The 15199-nt window shown below is 41.9% G+C and overlaps 1 protein-coding gene across 2 annotated transcripts in view; it reads right to left on the bottom strand.

The window, feature by feature from the left end:
* The window catches only part of ATP8A2 (ATPase phospholipid transporting 8A2), a 308865-nt gene that overhangs the window by 271729 nt on the left and 21937 nt on the right, over positions 1-15199 (bottom strand). Inside the window, exons 1-2 of one of the 2 annotated variants that reach the window (XM_064717096.1) lie at positions 1054-1075; positions 774-918 (exon numbers count right to left, since the gene is read on the bottom strand). In XM_064717096.1, coding sequence (XP_064573166.1) covers positions 774-874 — 101 coding nt within the window. In that variant the 5' untranslated portion in view covers positions 875-918; positions 1054-1075. Of the gene's footprint in view, positions 1-773; positions 919-1053; positions 1076-15199 lie in introns of those variants that run through there. The other variant, XM_064717090.1, reaches the window with a different exon arrangement.

Raw genomic sequence — 15199 nt, 5'->3', positions numbered from 1 at the left:
TTTCAGTCCATGCTATTTGTGTTTCCAAACTGCAACGACACTGGTAGCATTAATCATACCACCAGAAGTATTAACACACATCCCTACTTTAGGACAGTTAAAAAAATTACCTCTGGTCTTCAATTAAAAGACACAAGTGGAGCATAGCCTTTTATGCATAGGGATGCCAGCATGTAGTTTCTGTAGTCATTCTTGTCCTGCAGGATACACTTTCTCTGTCCTTCCTATTCTATACATTTTTATATTATATTTATATAATAATAATAATATATAATAATAAATATAATAATATTTCTATTTATACATTAATATACTTAGCCTAGCTGCTCTTTCAACCAAATGCTACTTTTTAAGGGGACACTTCATGGAGTTTACTGGATTCTACTCAAAACTCCCACTAAATTTTCACGAGTTAACCCTTGCATCCAGAAATATTCGAGTAGGTCCCGTTATTCCAAAATTCGGCGCCCTACTGAAGTGAATACCTTTTCATGCATCTTGCCCACGCAGCTCTACCAGCTCCCTGCTCTCACTACTGCCGAGGTTAGCAGCTCATCACTTGCTGCTGCTGGATTCGCCCGTGCACTGGCCAGACCCTGGTACCCAGCACAGACAACAAAACCAGCCGCCCCGGCGGACACACGTTTTATTGTGTTGAAACCTGGCGTGGGCAGGGCCGAGGGGAACGGGAGAGAGACCCGAGCCCTCCCAGCCCACGGGTGCGGGGTGCGCGGCTGCCGCCTGCAAAGAGAGAAGCGGGGACTGCTCCGTACCTGACCCAGTTGTCGCGGAACTTGCTCTGCTGGGGCTGGTTCAAGTAAATGGTGCGGGCTGGTGCCTCGTCCAGATCCGCCGCGGACGTGGCTCCGGACATCTCATCATCCGCCTTCTTGTAGCCCGAGGTGGAACAGACAGGTCCTGCAAGGAGAGTGCGGCGGGAGGCGGTCAGCGAGGGGCCGCGCCCAGCGGAGCCGGGCCGGCAGCTGCGGGGCCGCGCCGCGGGGAAGGGCCGCGGTGGGCGGCGGCTGCGAGCGCGCCCTGCCCGCTGTTTACCGCGGCGGCGGCTGTAAATAATGCGGGTCCGGGGAGGGGGCGGCGGGGCGGCCGCAGCCAGCTGGCGGCGGGGACAGCGCGGGGCCCGCGCCCCCCGCCCGCGGGGATGGGCCGGGCCCCGCCCCGGGAGCGCCGCCCCCGCTCCCGCCGGGAAGCGCCGGGCGGCCCCCCCGCGCCCCGTGTCCGCCGCCTCCAGCCTCCCCGGCTCCGTGCGAGGCAGGGAGGCAGCCAGGCAGGCAGCATCCTGCGCACCGCCGCGGCCCCTCGGCGCTGCCCGCCCGCTCGCAGCGCCTCCCGAGCCCCGAGCCGCGCAGCAGCTCCGCCAGAGCCCTCCCAGACCCGCACGGGCGGACCGAGCTGCCTTCCCCCGGCCCGGGCACCGAACGGGGCTACGGCCGAGCATCTGGGCAGTCCGTCCCTAAAGCTAAGGCTCGGACTGAATTGATTAAAAAAAAAATACTGTCTTGCTTTACACCTGCAACTTTAAAGCTTTGACTTTAAGCGGCAGAAGCATAAGGTAATTTTCATTTCCCACTGGGTCTGGAGTGAATTGAGTTCCATAAGCATTGTTTACTTTTACATTAAAAGAATGCAAAAACATAAGGGAAAGGAGCTAGCTATTCCCTCTGTGAAGCCTCAAAACATGAAGTTGTGGAGACAGATTTATTGCTTTCCCCTTCCCTCCTGAGCCATGGAGATAGCTTATATATTTACAGCTCAACTAAATGAAAGTGAGAATTTACCCGTTTGTTAAATAAGCCATGGACTTACAAGCTAGCACAGGTAGCTCTAGACAAGTGTATGACAATTTGTTTCATAGAAGTCTAGTACAGGTGTTAGCATTATTTGAGAACTTCATTCAAAGGTTAACAGAAGCCACAAACTTTCCTGTGAAGCTGTAAAGCAGTAAACCTACTGTAAAGCCAAATCTATTTCTGATTTCTGTATGAAGCTAAGATGATACTGCAACAAGCTGATCTGATCAGACAGCGGCTACAAAGGACTCCTGCAATGAATGGGAGAGGCCCCTGAAATTACATCCTTCTTAACTAAAGTTGAAGGGAAAATTTTCAGTCTTAGCATATTGAAATACGTAGATATTTATACAGTGTGAAAACTTGTCCTGTTTAACAGAACACCCTTTTAAACTAACTCACCCTTTTAGATCCCACTCACCCCAGACCTTCCCAAGGTTCCCTTCTGTTATTGCCAGTGCAAACAGGCTCGGGATTCTCCAGGCGTCAGCCACTGGAGGGCAACGTTACCCACTGCTCGTACACCACGGTCATGCACACAACCTTTCCGGGACGATAAAGCCGATGTAATTAACAGACCGATGTGCTTTCAACAGCACCGCCTCTTGCCCAAGGCAAGTGTTGCACACTGTGAAATCATACTTTGGTGACATTAAGCTGACTTGCAAGTTCGAGGCTAAATAATTGATTTTCTTTCATTCCAGTTGATATCAATTCAGACAGTAAAAATATGCCAGCTTGATCATTTTTACTTTGTGAAAAGAGACAAATTCAGAAAGTGAAATAGGAAGACTGTAGACTATGCAAGGCTATGCCATTATGATACTATATTAAGTTACTCAGCCTGAAGAACCTTGCCATGACACAGAAGGCCACTCAGCCTTGCTGAATGGATATTTTCCCCTTCAGAAAAACAGAACTAAATGCACTACTGGATATTTGTTGTCCTTTCCCATTGATTTCATGTTGTGTAACTGCAAAGGAGATCAAACAACAATACTCTTAAGAGCATTAAGTGCAAGGAAGCAGCTTTCATTGGTTTTCCTAATCAAGTGCCAGAACAGAAGTGCAATTATTCCAGAAAAAACATGCTGTAAAAATTGTTGGTTTTTTCCAGAGACCTTATTTATTTGGTGGGGTTTTTTTCATAACATTCTCTGATGATTGAAATCTTTCTGCTGACTAGTTCTCCTTGCTGCAAAGTATTATGAAGCTGTCCCACAACTTTAAGGATTAACTGAGTCAATACAGCTGATGAAGTTCAGAGGTATTTAGGTTTAATTAACATACTATCCTTTTGGCTGCTCTCTTCAAGACAGGTGCCTCAGGGACAACTTGTCTCATTCTGTAGATTGCACTGAAATATTTTCAAAGCAGACTTACAAGTGTGTAGAAACAGCTGTAATAAGGTTTTGGGTTTTGAAAGTGGCTCAAGGCAGCTGCTTCAACTCTTAGTGGAATAATGCTCATTTTGGAAGAGTATCCAATAATCCTGCCCATCAGGAAAGCCTTCCACCTCCCTCCCCTGTTACTAAGGAGATCACATCCAAAAGCTTGCAGAGAGTGGCTTTACTACTGGCTGTAGATCTCTCCTTTCCCCATATTTCCAAAAAAGTTAAGGACCCCTTAGCTTCTGAGGGCCTCCTGGCAGGTAACAATCCCAGGGGTTACACCCCCTGTAGAAGTATCCTCCTCAAGGACACCTGACCACATGCAGATCATCACTTCAGCCATGCAAAAGTAACTGCACTTCTGTTTTTTTGTTTCAGAAAGGCTGTGGGTAAGCATGGCAGACTTAACCACCTCCAACACTTGTGCACTTGAAACTGAAGGCTCAGCTCTTACTCAGAGTAGCGTTTACTTCCCTGTATCCGGAGGAATAAGATTCATTGGCTTCACTTAAGGGCATGCCAACTTGTCACTGTCTCCCACAAGACTTGGACCTTTCCTGTTATTCACCCTAGGACTTGCAACACTGCTATGCAATTTATTTTGCATCCAACTTCTCATGCTTCAACTAGCAGTATTAATACCAGACCACTACCTCATAGCCTCTTCATTTAGAAGAGCTAGATCAGATTTAGTTTACATGTTCAGCTACATCAAATGTTGAATGCCCTAATCACATTGATCTTAAGTCTGCATCACAGAACTGCTTCGGTTGGAAGAGACATTTAAGATCCTCAAGTCCAACCATGAACCCAGCACTGCCCAGTCTGCTGCTAAACCATGTTCCAAAGACACAACTACCTGTTTCTTAAGCATCTTCAAGATGACAACTCAACTACTTAGATGCTTGTTGAATTTAAACATTGTCTAATACACCTTGCTTCAATTCTGAGATACTTTCTGCAAGTTTTTAATACTGCTTCCCACTGTACTTTACAAGTTCAATGAGTCAGACTTGAGTTATAAACTCCCTTCTAAAAAGCCCATTCATTTCTTCAAGGCTCTTACTTCACACTATTTAACGAGGTTTGTTCTAAAAATAGATGGGATTAAAGCTTGACAAAAATAAAGAGATTTTATGGCTTTCTCTCATCATTAAGAGAAACCAGACTTGATGCCCTGACAAATTCATATGGCATTTATTATCACTTGAAAAGCAATGAATTATGGTTTAATACTCTTACATCACTGCGCCTGCAAAGACGACATTTTTCTGCATCTATCTGCCTCCTTAATGTCTGCTCACCAACAGTCATAGCTTCTGCATGATTGAGTAAATAAAAGTGTTGTGAGTTCTGTAGTGTTTTGAAAGATGAGTCACTTGGGATGCTTGTCAACTGTCAGAAGTCACAAGAGAACTCATGCCAAAATTTCATCACTTTTCACTTAAGTAGATCAGCCAGCTAGTTACTACCTCTAGCTCGGTCAAGTGCTTGATTGCTCTAACATGTGTTCCATTTTTAAGAACAAATTATTTTAGATCAGTTAAGCCCCTCACCAAAACATCAGAACCACAAGCTATGAGCAACAGCTGCTTTGTAACGGAGAAATTCACTAAAGGCCTCATGCTATTTAGTATTAAAGCAATGTTAAGAGTGTTTACAGCCAAGAATCATACTTCTGATTCTGCACACTGTTTGCAGGATTAGGATCTAGTACAAGAAAGAGCTAAAGTACACTGAGGTAAAGAAGCTACCCCTATTTGACAGCAGAGTTGGACTACAATTTCCAGGGGTCCTCTCACCTCAAGCACTCTGTGATTCTAAGCTCAGACACTCACTTCACAAGTTAAACTTTAAGTAGCCATACAAAGTTCCCTGTATGCTCCCAACTGTACTAAGTGACAGTGCTGAATTGAGACATATGAAAGACAGCTTTCCTCAGAGTGAAAGAGGGCCTCACCAAAAGACTCCAAACTTTCTCATTTACAAAAACATGGCTTTTTTGTTATTGGTTAAGCCTCAAAGAAAGTTATCAGAGCGAACTCCTGAACAGCCAAAAGCTGTATTTAGAGTGCTGGCAGACAAGATTAGACTTTTCCTTGTACTGAAAAGCAAATTTGGCTCTCAACAAGCTACCCAGATTCAGTAACATGCTCACTTTCTTGGGATAACAATTTTTACAGCATCACCATCACAAACTGAGTACCAAAAATGACACCAAATGAGGAGTTCTGCACTTGAGAATTGTCAACAAGTTAATACACAAACAATGACTTTGAAGTGTGACTAAATGAGTTTGTTTTACCTGAAATAGCTTATTTCTTGCACTATTCCCCTAGCTGCTTTCACCATTCAACAGAAATGCAGCTGAAAGTTAGTCTAGACACACATAAGGTAGGAGTTCAAAGAGGCAGAGCACAGCATGCTGGCAACAGGAGATCCAGGGCACAAACTTCAGCTACCAGGTCCTCAGAGAGAGCTTTGTTCCACAGGACTGGGCTATCTTGACCTTGAATTATAACCAGTTTATGTGGAAAAAAAATCCCTGATGAACAGTGCTATGGTTTTAGTTTTTAAGAATTTAGAAAATTGCCACAGTGTCCAACAGCATAACACTGTAAGTTAAACATTCTGACATACTCATGTCCAAACAAAGGAAGATCTGGCAAATTTCACAGTGGAACTTCTATTTTCTAGTTTTTCTATTACCAAAAGTAATTTTAAATATGCTTCCTTCGCTGCAGATCCATGTCCTGCAAATTAAGAGGTCTTTAGATCATCTGCATGCAAGTACCACAGTTCATAATAGCAGCAGCAAGAGTTGCAAAACACCTCTCAGCTCTCTCAAGAACCATGCAAGAACTGCTCTAAGTTTCTGGACATGATGTGGTTCTTTCATTTGCTAAAGGAGAAGCAAATATGATACAGGATTCCTGCCCAAATGATACCCTAAATCTTAGTAAAGCAAGTTGCATCAAGAAATTAAGATATTATTTTCTATAGAAAGTTTTATTTAGTAGATGGGGCTTTAGAAGTGTTTTATTGCAAACTGTTTCGGTTCTGTAAACAGCACCATGGATATTACTAATATTTATCTTTTAAGAACTTAAAGCTTTCAGCAGGTACAGTTAGCATGTGTGGTACCAAATTAACTTAGATGGAAGTATGAAAATATGAACAAATGCTGTCAATTTTAATAGGCAGTTATAAAACTTTCTTGCTCTTTCCCAAGCGAGTGCCTTGCAGTTTGAGGCCAACCAGAACTTCCCTTTACTAAAAACAATCTTTTACACATGACAGTAACAAATGGAGGATTTCCATGGGAATACAAAAGCGGAGTAGCAAAAAGGAGCAAAGTACTGTACATTTTCACCCAGAACTTCACTGGCACTGATCTTCTGAGCCAGTAGTATCTAATCAGCTTATAGGGTTAAGAGTGCTTCCATCTAGGAGGCCATGACAAATTCTAGTGACAGAAAATGGTTGTTAGCTTCAACATACACAATAAGTGGGAACACATGCACAGCAATGTTTAGACTATCATCAGGGAACACCTCCCAGGCTGGAGCATAAGCTCTCTGTCCATCTCCATCATTCCAGCCATTAGGAGCCCTACAACAGCTCTTGTACACTAATGGGCTCGGTGCTTGCTATCATGCAACACCAGAAGTGGACAATAAATCAGTGCAGTTCCTTACTGAAATGTTACTGCAGATATCCAAGGGAGTACTCAGTCAGTTCAAGCCCCTCCACTTGCCAGCTTGTGCAGCAAGGCACAAACAGCATTATGTGCACTTCCAGGGAAGGTACTGTTTTTCTTGTTACTGACTAAAGACAACAGGAAACAGAAAAGCTGGAAGTGAACTCCGGTCTGATTTTTAACTGGTAGGTACATCCTCCAAGTGCCTTTATTGCTGGTTTGGATTTTCAGGGGTTCTTATGATTTGGGGGTGTTTTTGCTGTTTTGGTTTGTTTGGGTTGTTTTGGTTTTTTTTTTAATAGTTGCATGCAGAAAACCTAAAAGCATAGTAAGTAAGCAAAAAAACAGATTAGAGTTCTTCAAACAAGATTTTATTCTTTAAAGTTAGCCTGAATTTGTATCTGCCAACAGCTAAACTGTTAGTGAAAAAACCTTGTGTTCAGCTCAAGCAACTTGACTACTGTGAGTCAAACTTGAGACAGTGGGAGTTAAAGCTCTTGGATAACTCCCCTGTTCAAATCAGAACACAAAAAGACATCCATGTCTTTATAGCAGATGTTTTAGAGATGCACAGCAAGAAAGAACAGCTATTTTATGCACAGCAGTGAATCAGTTTTGAAGATAAGAATTTTTTTCTATGTGAGATACAAACCAATAAACAAATGGATGGAGACAGTAGCTCCAAAAGGATATTAAAAGCAAATGAAGCTTCAGAAGCACCACAGAAGACCAAAGGAACATTATTCTCCAGATTCCAAGATGCAAGGAGGAAGTTGTCATCAATCAAGCTAACAGATATTGCACAGGAAAGTAAACAGACACAGGCCTGCAACTTCCCTCCTCCTCTTTACAGCTATGCAATGTGTTGTTTATCAAAATTAACAAGACTAAGAAGGCTATTGTTGGACAGGAAAGTTAGCCACTGGGACAATGCTCATGGACTTCTGGCATCCCACAGTGAACTTCAGGGATGCAAAGAATGCTATGCCATGGGAGCTCAGCTAAGCCAGGAGATAAGCTTGGATGTACACTGGTCAATCCAAGTCTGCCTGTGGGATGGAGCTGCAGAAGAACTGCTGTGTTATAATAAATGCACAGATACTCTCAGTATAGGTGGATCAGTAGCTCATACATGATTGTGTTAACAGACACACAGCATTAGTAGCTCTCACTTCAGTTAACTGCACACATTTATGGAAGACTTCTTGTAGCTTCAGCTGATGCAAAAGCAACCACTGAGGTTAAAGAAACTAGTAGAACCAGCACTCCATTTGCTTGGCCCTGCTAATGTTAAGCATGAACAGAATAGTATGTTCCTTGTGAAGTTTAGTCACTTTTCTTGTGTTTATCCCAGATTTAAGCTAAATTTGACAACACTAAAAAAAGATCTTTTTGAATAATTTTAAATTACTAACTAGGAAGTTGTTAGTTCTAAGAAATTCAAGGCAGAAAACACTGCTGCTTTTGAAGAACAGGCTCCAATTGTAAATGGAATTGCATGCCACAGAGACAGCTGGAGCCTGGATTTTTTTTTTGCATATGCTCAAATTCACTTGAATGAAGTAGCTAAACGTTATCACAAACAAACAAAACTAATTCCTAGCAGAACATTAGAGACTTCAGAGAACTAAACAGCAGCAACCAGAATTATGCTACCTCAGGAGTTCAGCAGAAACTGTATACAAAGAGGATCCAGATGCACTCACACACAAATACTGCACATTTCTAGAGACAGAACAGAACTCTTACTGAGGGAAGGGATAAGCAGCAGATCCACACAATAAAATTCACCTATCTCTGTATGAATAACAGACATTATTCAAAGCAAAAAAATCAACTGCCAAATACTCAGGTATGGGAAAGAAAAGGTGCCTAGGGCTACTTATAGTCGAAGTTAAAGTCTCCTTGGTGCATTTCTTTTTGCTTCTTGAAGTGACAAAATAAAGGCATAATGTTTCTGTTCTCTCTAACCATCCTCATATGCAACCTTGGTGAGACCACAAGAAGAACGTTGGCCTAAAATAGCCCTTCTCCGTCTCGCAAGTAATTTTGTACCTTCTCACTTAATGTCAAAACCAAGTAGTTTCTGCTGATAATGCTGAACTAATAACACTGCACATGATCTATGCTTATTCTGCCTCCAGCTTCATAGTCACAAGTGTCAGCTAAACTCCAAGGATGAAGATGCATCACTAGTCAGTAGAGAAGTTAATTCCTTTTTTTCCCACCCCAACTTCCTAACTAACAAAATATAATAACAAAATTATTAGGGGGACTGGTAATTGACACCAGTTCAACCAAGTGGTTTGTTGTTAGTTGAAGAGTTCCCATATTGCATTAAACAAAAATGGTCTTTCTAGAAGCTTCACTCTTACCCAAACTCACTTGTGTATTTACAAGCAGTTTGTCACCAGAACTTAGACTTCAAGAAGGGGTTTTTGGTATATACAACATGTGTTTGATTTATAAGAACCAACAGCATATCTGATGCCTGAAAAAATAAATTTCAGGCAGCATATAAATTATACCTAATAGCCTGACAAGAAGTTGAATACTCAGCTACAGCAGAGTTTAAACTGTTCAACACCAGAATTTTAAATAGGCAAACACTGCAGTTCCAGTAAGCTCAAGGAGCTTCCCAAGCTGTCACTAAAATCCCTCAAGTTCAAATCCAAACACTTCCTGTGAAATAGGTTTTTTCAAAGCTCTTCAGGCAATTTGCACTTCTCAGACTCAGATTCAACTCCGAAAATTTGAATCTGGTTTCCAACAACTTCACAGATACTATAAAGGCATGAAGGCATCCAAAAAAAAGTCATCAATTTTTTCCAACCAACAGCACATGAACAAGTCCCATAAGAAACACCAGTTAATGCAACTTTGAAGGAGATAACAGAGGCATTGGTTCAGTGAGAACTCAATATATCAGGCACTGCTGTTCTCTCTTTGGGGTTACCTGGTTTTGACACTGTGGGGAACAAGGTTTCTGCTATTGGTAATGCCACGTGCCACCACTTCACTGCTCTTTTCAGAATTTACTATTATTTTTAACTCCTGGATAGCATGGCCTACCATACCAACTGTCAATTGAGTTCAAAGCACGTACGTGTATTAGAAAACAATGAACAAGTCTTCAGTACTTGAGAGTGTGGAGGGCATTTGATTTAGATTTACATTTAACTTAAGAATTTTTACATACAAGGCAACAGTACAAATGCAGGTTCATCGGGCAAACACATGAAAACAAACTGTGTTCGTTCTGTGTGAACTTCCAGCCTCTGAGATAAAAACTTTTAAATTGTGTTTCTTTTGAATTTTCTGCTACAGAAAAAAAAAAAACTTTCAATACAAAGGAAAAAACTTTAAACACAAACCATTGCATTTGACAACGCACAACACTAATTCTACTCCCACCTTACTTACAGGGACTGCAATAATATTGAGATTGGATCAGAGATGTGGCTGTTGAAACAGTTTCTTGAAAGTGAACATGAGGTGGCAGAAGCTAAACTACATTGCATTCTTACACTTCAAAGAAGAATAAGAATCCCTCCTGCTCAAGGAGGATCCTGTAGTTCTAGCACTTTTGTCAGCTACACCTTGGATAACCATGACTAGTAATCCCATTTGTGGGCCACATACACAACTATCAAGTACAGTGTATCTGTTGTGTGATTAGTGGAATATTTAAAAAACAGACATCAGAAATCTGCTTAGCACAACTGACAGCCAAAGCTAATCCTGAGAAGAAAGCAGCTACAGCCTTCTTGCCTCACACCTTTGAGGCTTGTTTCCCTGTATTAATATTGGCTGAAGCTAAAAATATCTTCGGTGCATCATAATTCTGTTAGCATTCTGACACCCAAGTGCTTTTTCCTTTCTGTTCTACAACACTGCATCTGTTCTATAACAATTTATTAACAGCTTTAAGCATATCAGCTGCAAGCACAGCTGATCTTGATTTCTAAGAGAACAATTTAAACAAGAAAAATAAATGGGTTTCCATTACATGCTCATGATTTAAAGCTGTTTTCTCCTACTAAAAGCCCAGAGGCCTATAACGCTGGCTTCTAGCCAACAGTAGATTAGAAAGATTTGCTGCATACATAGTAACCTTTTGCTCCAAAGCACTCCCAAAGCTGTTGTTCTTAATTCTGCCCACCCTCAGTTCAGGGTAATGCACAACAAAAGCAGCTGCCCATTGTATCCAGTTACCTAGAGAGAAGCATCTTTTCCAGCAGCGGCACAGAGACATGGTGTTCATTCCTTCTTGCACTGGCTATATGGAGATGAAAACAGCAGTAGTCCTTCAAAGATCTCCACAGCATTAGCAGGTCTCAAAGCTGATTAAAGTGATCCCCACAGTAATCTGTGAAATATATGTTTGCACTTTCCAACTGCTCCGCACTGGATTCATAGAAGGCAAGTGTGCACTAGGTGCCTGTGGATACCCATGCACAAAAAGACAGCTGTGCCTCTCACTGAAACATTCTAATAATTTCAACCAGACAATTAAAAAAAAAGGAAAATTCAACATCATCCTCAATTTCAGCACTTGAAACAATGACCTGTCCAGTTCCTGGACTCTGACCTCTCCTCCCCACCTCTACCAGGTTTTAAAGCACAATTTCTCAAGTGAAATCCTAGTAGAAAGATGTTCTGTTCCTACCAGAGATGCTATCTATGATGTTACAGGTCATGACACCCATTCACCTCTGCAGGTATAAAGGGTTATTTTTAACTTACTTTTCTTTGCTTCAGAACAAGGTTAATAGCAAAGTATCTTGGCTGTCAAATGAAAAGGTTAGAAATTATTTCAGCTATCAATATAGGCAATAAAAACCCCTCTCCCTTGAGAAAAGAAAGAGCAGTTTTCACTTTTTCACCCACAGTAAATTCATCATTATGTGCCTCTCTTTAAAGTCACATCTAATTATGTTGGATACATCTTAGATAACCATGACCATTAGTCCTTTATGTGGGTCATGTATATAACTATCAAGCACTAAAAACAGCTTTCCAGGGTCCTTCCTCTCTGGCAGTCCATCTCCCTTGTTTCCATCACTCCATCCAAACAACTTGCTTGCTTTCTGGATAGAAAATATAAAAGAAAACATCAGCAGCTTGTTTAAAGCCTCAGAAGACAGCCATAGGAGGAAGCAAGGACTTGGCTTCTTGCACTGTACCCGGAGTGACCATCCCAACAAAGCACTGGATCTGTAGAAGATTTCCCTGGGGCCACGAGGCCCATAGGAGCAATACATATCTATTCTTATCAAGGCAGTGCAGTTATGGAAGGACAGCTGTGTGCTCTGAGAAGGCCAGCCCACATTAGCAAGGGGAGGTGTGAAGAACACCACTGGCTGCTAATTGCCAACAGCAGCACCTTGGCCAGTTCATCCTTTCTAAAGCTACCAGCACACAAATGTTGGTGACACCATCAGCTGTGGGGTTCAGTTCTGCTTGTGCCTGTGCAGAGCCAGGCTCCAGATATGAGGGATGTATCGAGCCCATCTCTTTCCACCAACAGGAAGCTGCATGCACCACCTGACAACTGGCACAACAAAGGCTGGCAAGAGATAATCAAATATTTATGAGCAACATAATGACAGGAAACCATGGAAGACACTGCTAGCTACAAGTAAGTGCTTTTGCCTCAGGAGAGGAAGGTAACTCTAAAATTTTAGGTGCTCTTATCCAGCTTTCATTAGGGAAACATGTTGCATAATGCATGAGGAAACCATCAGAGAACAATGTTTGAGAATATTATCTATTCCCTACACAGATGCATCCATGAGCAGATAATGTTGCATCTATCTGTTTGTCCTCTGTATATAGTTGTGCTTTAATTTCCTTACTAAAAATAGAGTAGAAGCTCACCAGCTGACTACACCAGCCTAGCTTGCCTAAGATATAACCATATCCTTATATATATAGATATCTTATATAAGATATAAGGACCTAAGATAAGGTCCCATTGTAGGGAACTGCTATCTTGAACCCAAACTTCTTATCTCACCTTTTCCAGGCTGATGAGGTCTGACAGACTGCAGAGGAACCTCCAACACATCTAGAGAGGAGTACAGCAATAGCACTAGAAGGGGCAGGCCCAAAATCAGCCAGGTAGGGTGGGTGTTGACTGCTTCCTGTCCTGGGCTCCCACTTGCACCCTACAGCCTCATCCCAGCCATCATAGCCACACTGAATCTACCTTATTTCAAAGTTTCCTAGATCTCCTTACATCCTTCAATGGCTTGTGTGCTCTGTGAGCTTCTCTCAGAGCAAGTAGAACATCCATAAGCCATATACAGGATACTCAAGAGCCATCAGAATCCAGTTTAAGCCAGTACTGTTGGCATATTTACCATCAAGTGTGCTGCCTTGCATCAGTACTGCTTTTTATTATTGGAAATCCCTTCCATGCATAATGCTGAGTATCACTGACTCAGTGCTGGCAGCTCCAGGCATTGACAAAAATGAGTCAGACATCAAACATTACAAAAGCTTTTTTTAGACATCATAATGTTCAGAGTTTTGGAGTTTGAGGCTTGGTTTTGGTCCTTCAAAAAAATAAGTACTTCCCTGACCCTTTACAGTAAACACATCACATGTTCAGGATTGCCTGCAATTACAGCTTGATTGTTCTGCAATGCAGGCTCCTCTCCCCACACACTGCTTGAAAGTGAGCTAGAAGCTTGACATAATGCTGATAAGAAGTATCATCAAAGCTGGAAGTACTTGTGTTTTGCTTTAATGCTGAAGACAATGTTCATCTCTGATGTAATAGATGTGTTTGCATCTTGTTGGGTCCAACACTTATTCTAGTAAAACAGACTTGAATGTAAGTTTCTTTTTTGTGTGCACTTCCCTAACAGGTTTTTGCTTGTTTAGTATACCTAGTGTGCATATGAAAGGACTAGATTAAAAACAGAAGCTTACAAACATAACAGAAAGTTGGATAATTCCTTAATGCATTCCTCCCTCAGGGAAACTGTTCACACTTCAGCAAACTTATCAACAATCACAGTGAATGACTAAATACCAGATCAATTTATTACATATCCACTTGTATCTGCTTCTAAAGTCACCTTGTACTTGTCATGCTGTTTATCCTGACAATCAGAACTACATGCTAGGGGATAAGCCAGAAATGCCCAGCTAAAATGATTCACTAAGGAATGATTCACCAGCAAACAGCAAATATTTCAGATAGCTACCAACATAAGCACATGAAAATGAAATCTCTCTAATTCACAAGTGTTGACCCAGTCTCAACACATCCATCCCCACCGCAGGTTTCCTGTTTTGTAGCCAAGGCACCAGGCACAGCAGGCTAAGGTAAGAGTCAGACCTGTGCAGCACTTGGGCAGCACGGGTGAACTTCTTCATGCAACAGGAACTGGACTCTTGCCACTTGTTGCCAGTATCCCTATCTTCAAGACCCAAGTGCATCACAGACAGGTACCAAGACCTACTGAGCTATTCTTCATCCCACAGATACCATTATGCATTTTGTTACTGAATGAGCCTTCAGATTTCACCACAAGCACTGAACATTCTGGGTGAAGAAAGCTAGCCTGAAAAATTTATCTAAATTTTAACCTTTTCCTAGCCTTTGTACCTCACAAATCCAACCATGTCCTTCGTTTAGTAATCAGTCCATCCCTTGTGGAACACAGTAATTTTTGAAAATCCCTCTTTTATCATTAGGTTATAGACCAGAACAAATTTTTGAAGGGTCATCCCTAATCAGGCAGAACACAAGCTTCTTTCCCATTCTCTGTCTCCCACATTTTGATCACAAAGGTAGCCTACACCCCTGCAAGAGCCTGCATCAGCTCCTTTTTGGCCCACACCTGCTGCAGCAGGCATCACTGCCCCTACTTCTGCATTCAGACTTCAGCTCAACCAGCTGTACTGACAGCTGACTGCATCCAAACATGAAGCACAGTAGGCTTGCTGCCATCCTCTGCTGTCACTGCAGTTACTCTGTGTTGCAAATGTAACCTCACAGAAGAGCACAGAACTGGAAATGACCAGTGATCAAATCTTTGAACAGTACTAAACAATGATTTCCAAAGCTTTGAAGCTGTCCTTATTATAAAATAATTAGAAATCAATATAGAATTTCTATCAGTCTTCCATAAATTCCAGATTTTCAAATCTAGATCTACTTTCCTCCTAAAGTTCCAAACCTCTAAAGGAGAAAAATTTGTTAAAGAAATGCAAAGCAGAACTTCAGTCCAACTGCAAATACATATATAGCCAGTTAACACTTTTTTTGGCTTTGCTTGTTTGGG

The sequence above is a fragment of the Zonotrichia leucophrys genome, chromosome 1 (genome assembly GCF_028769735.1).
Source record: "Zonotrichia leucophrys gambelii isolate GWCS_2022_RI chromosome 1, RI_Zleu_2.0, whole genome shotgun sequence".
Lineage (NCBI taxonomy): Eukaryota > Metazoa > Chordata > Aves > Passeriformes > Passerellidae > Zonotrichia > Zonotrichia leucophrys.
This window is presented reverse-complemented; position numbering and strand designations above follow the sequence as displayed.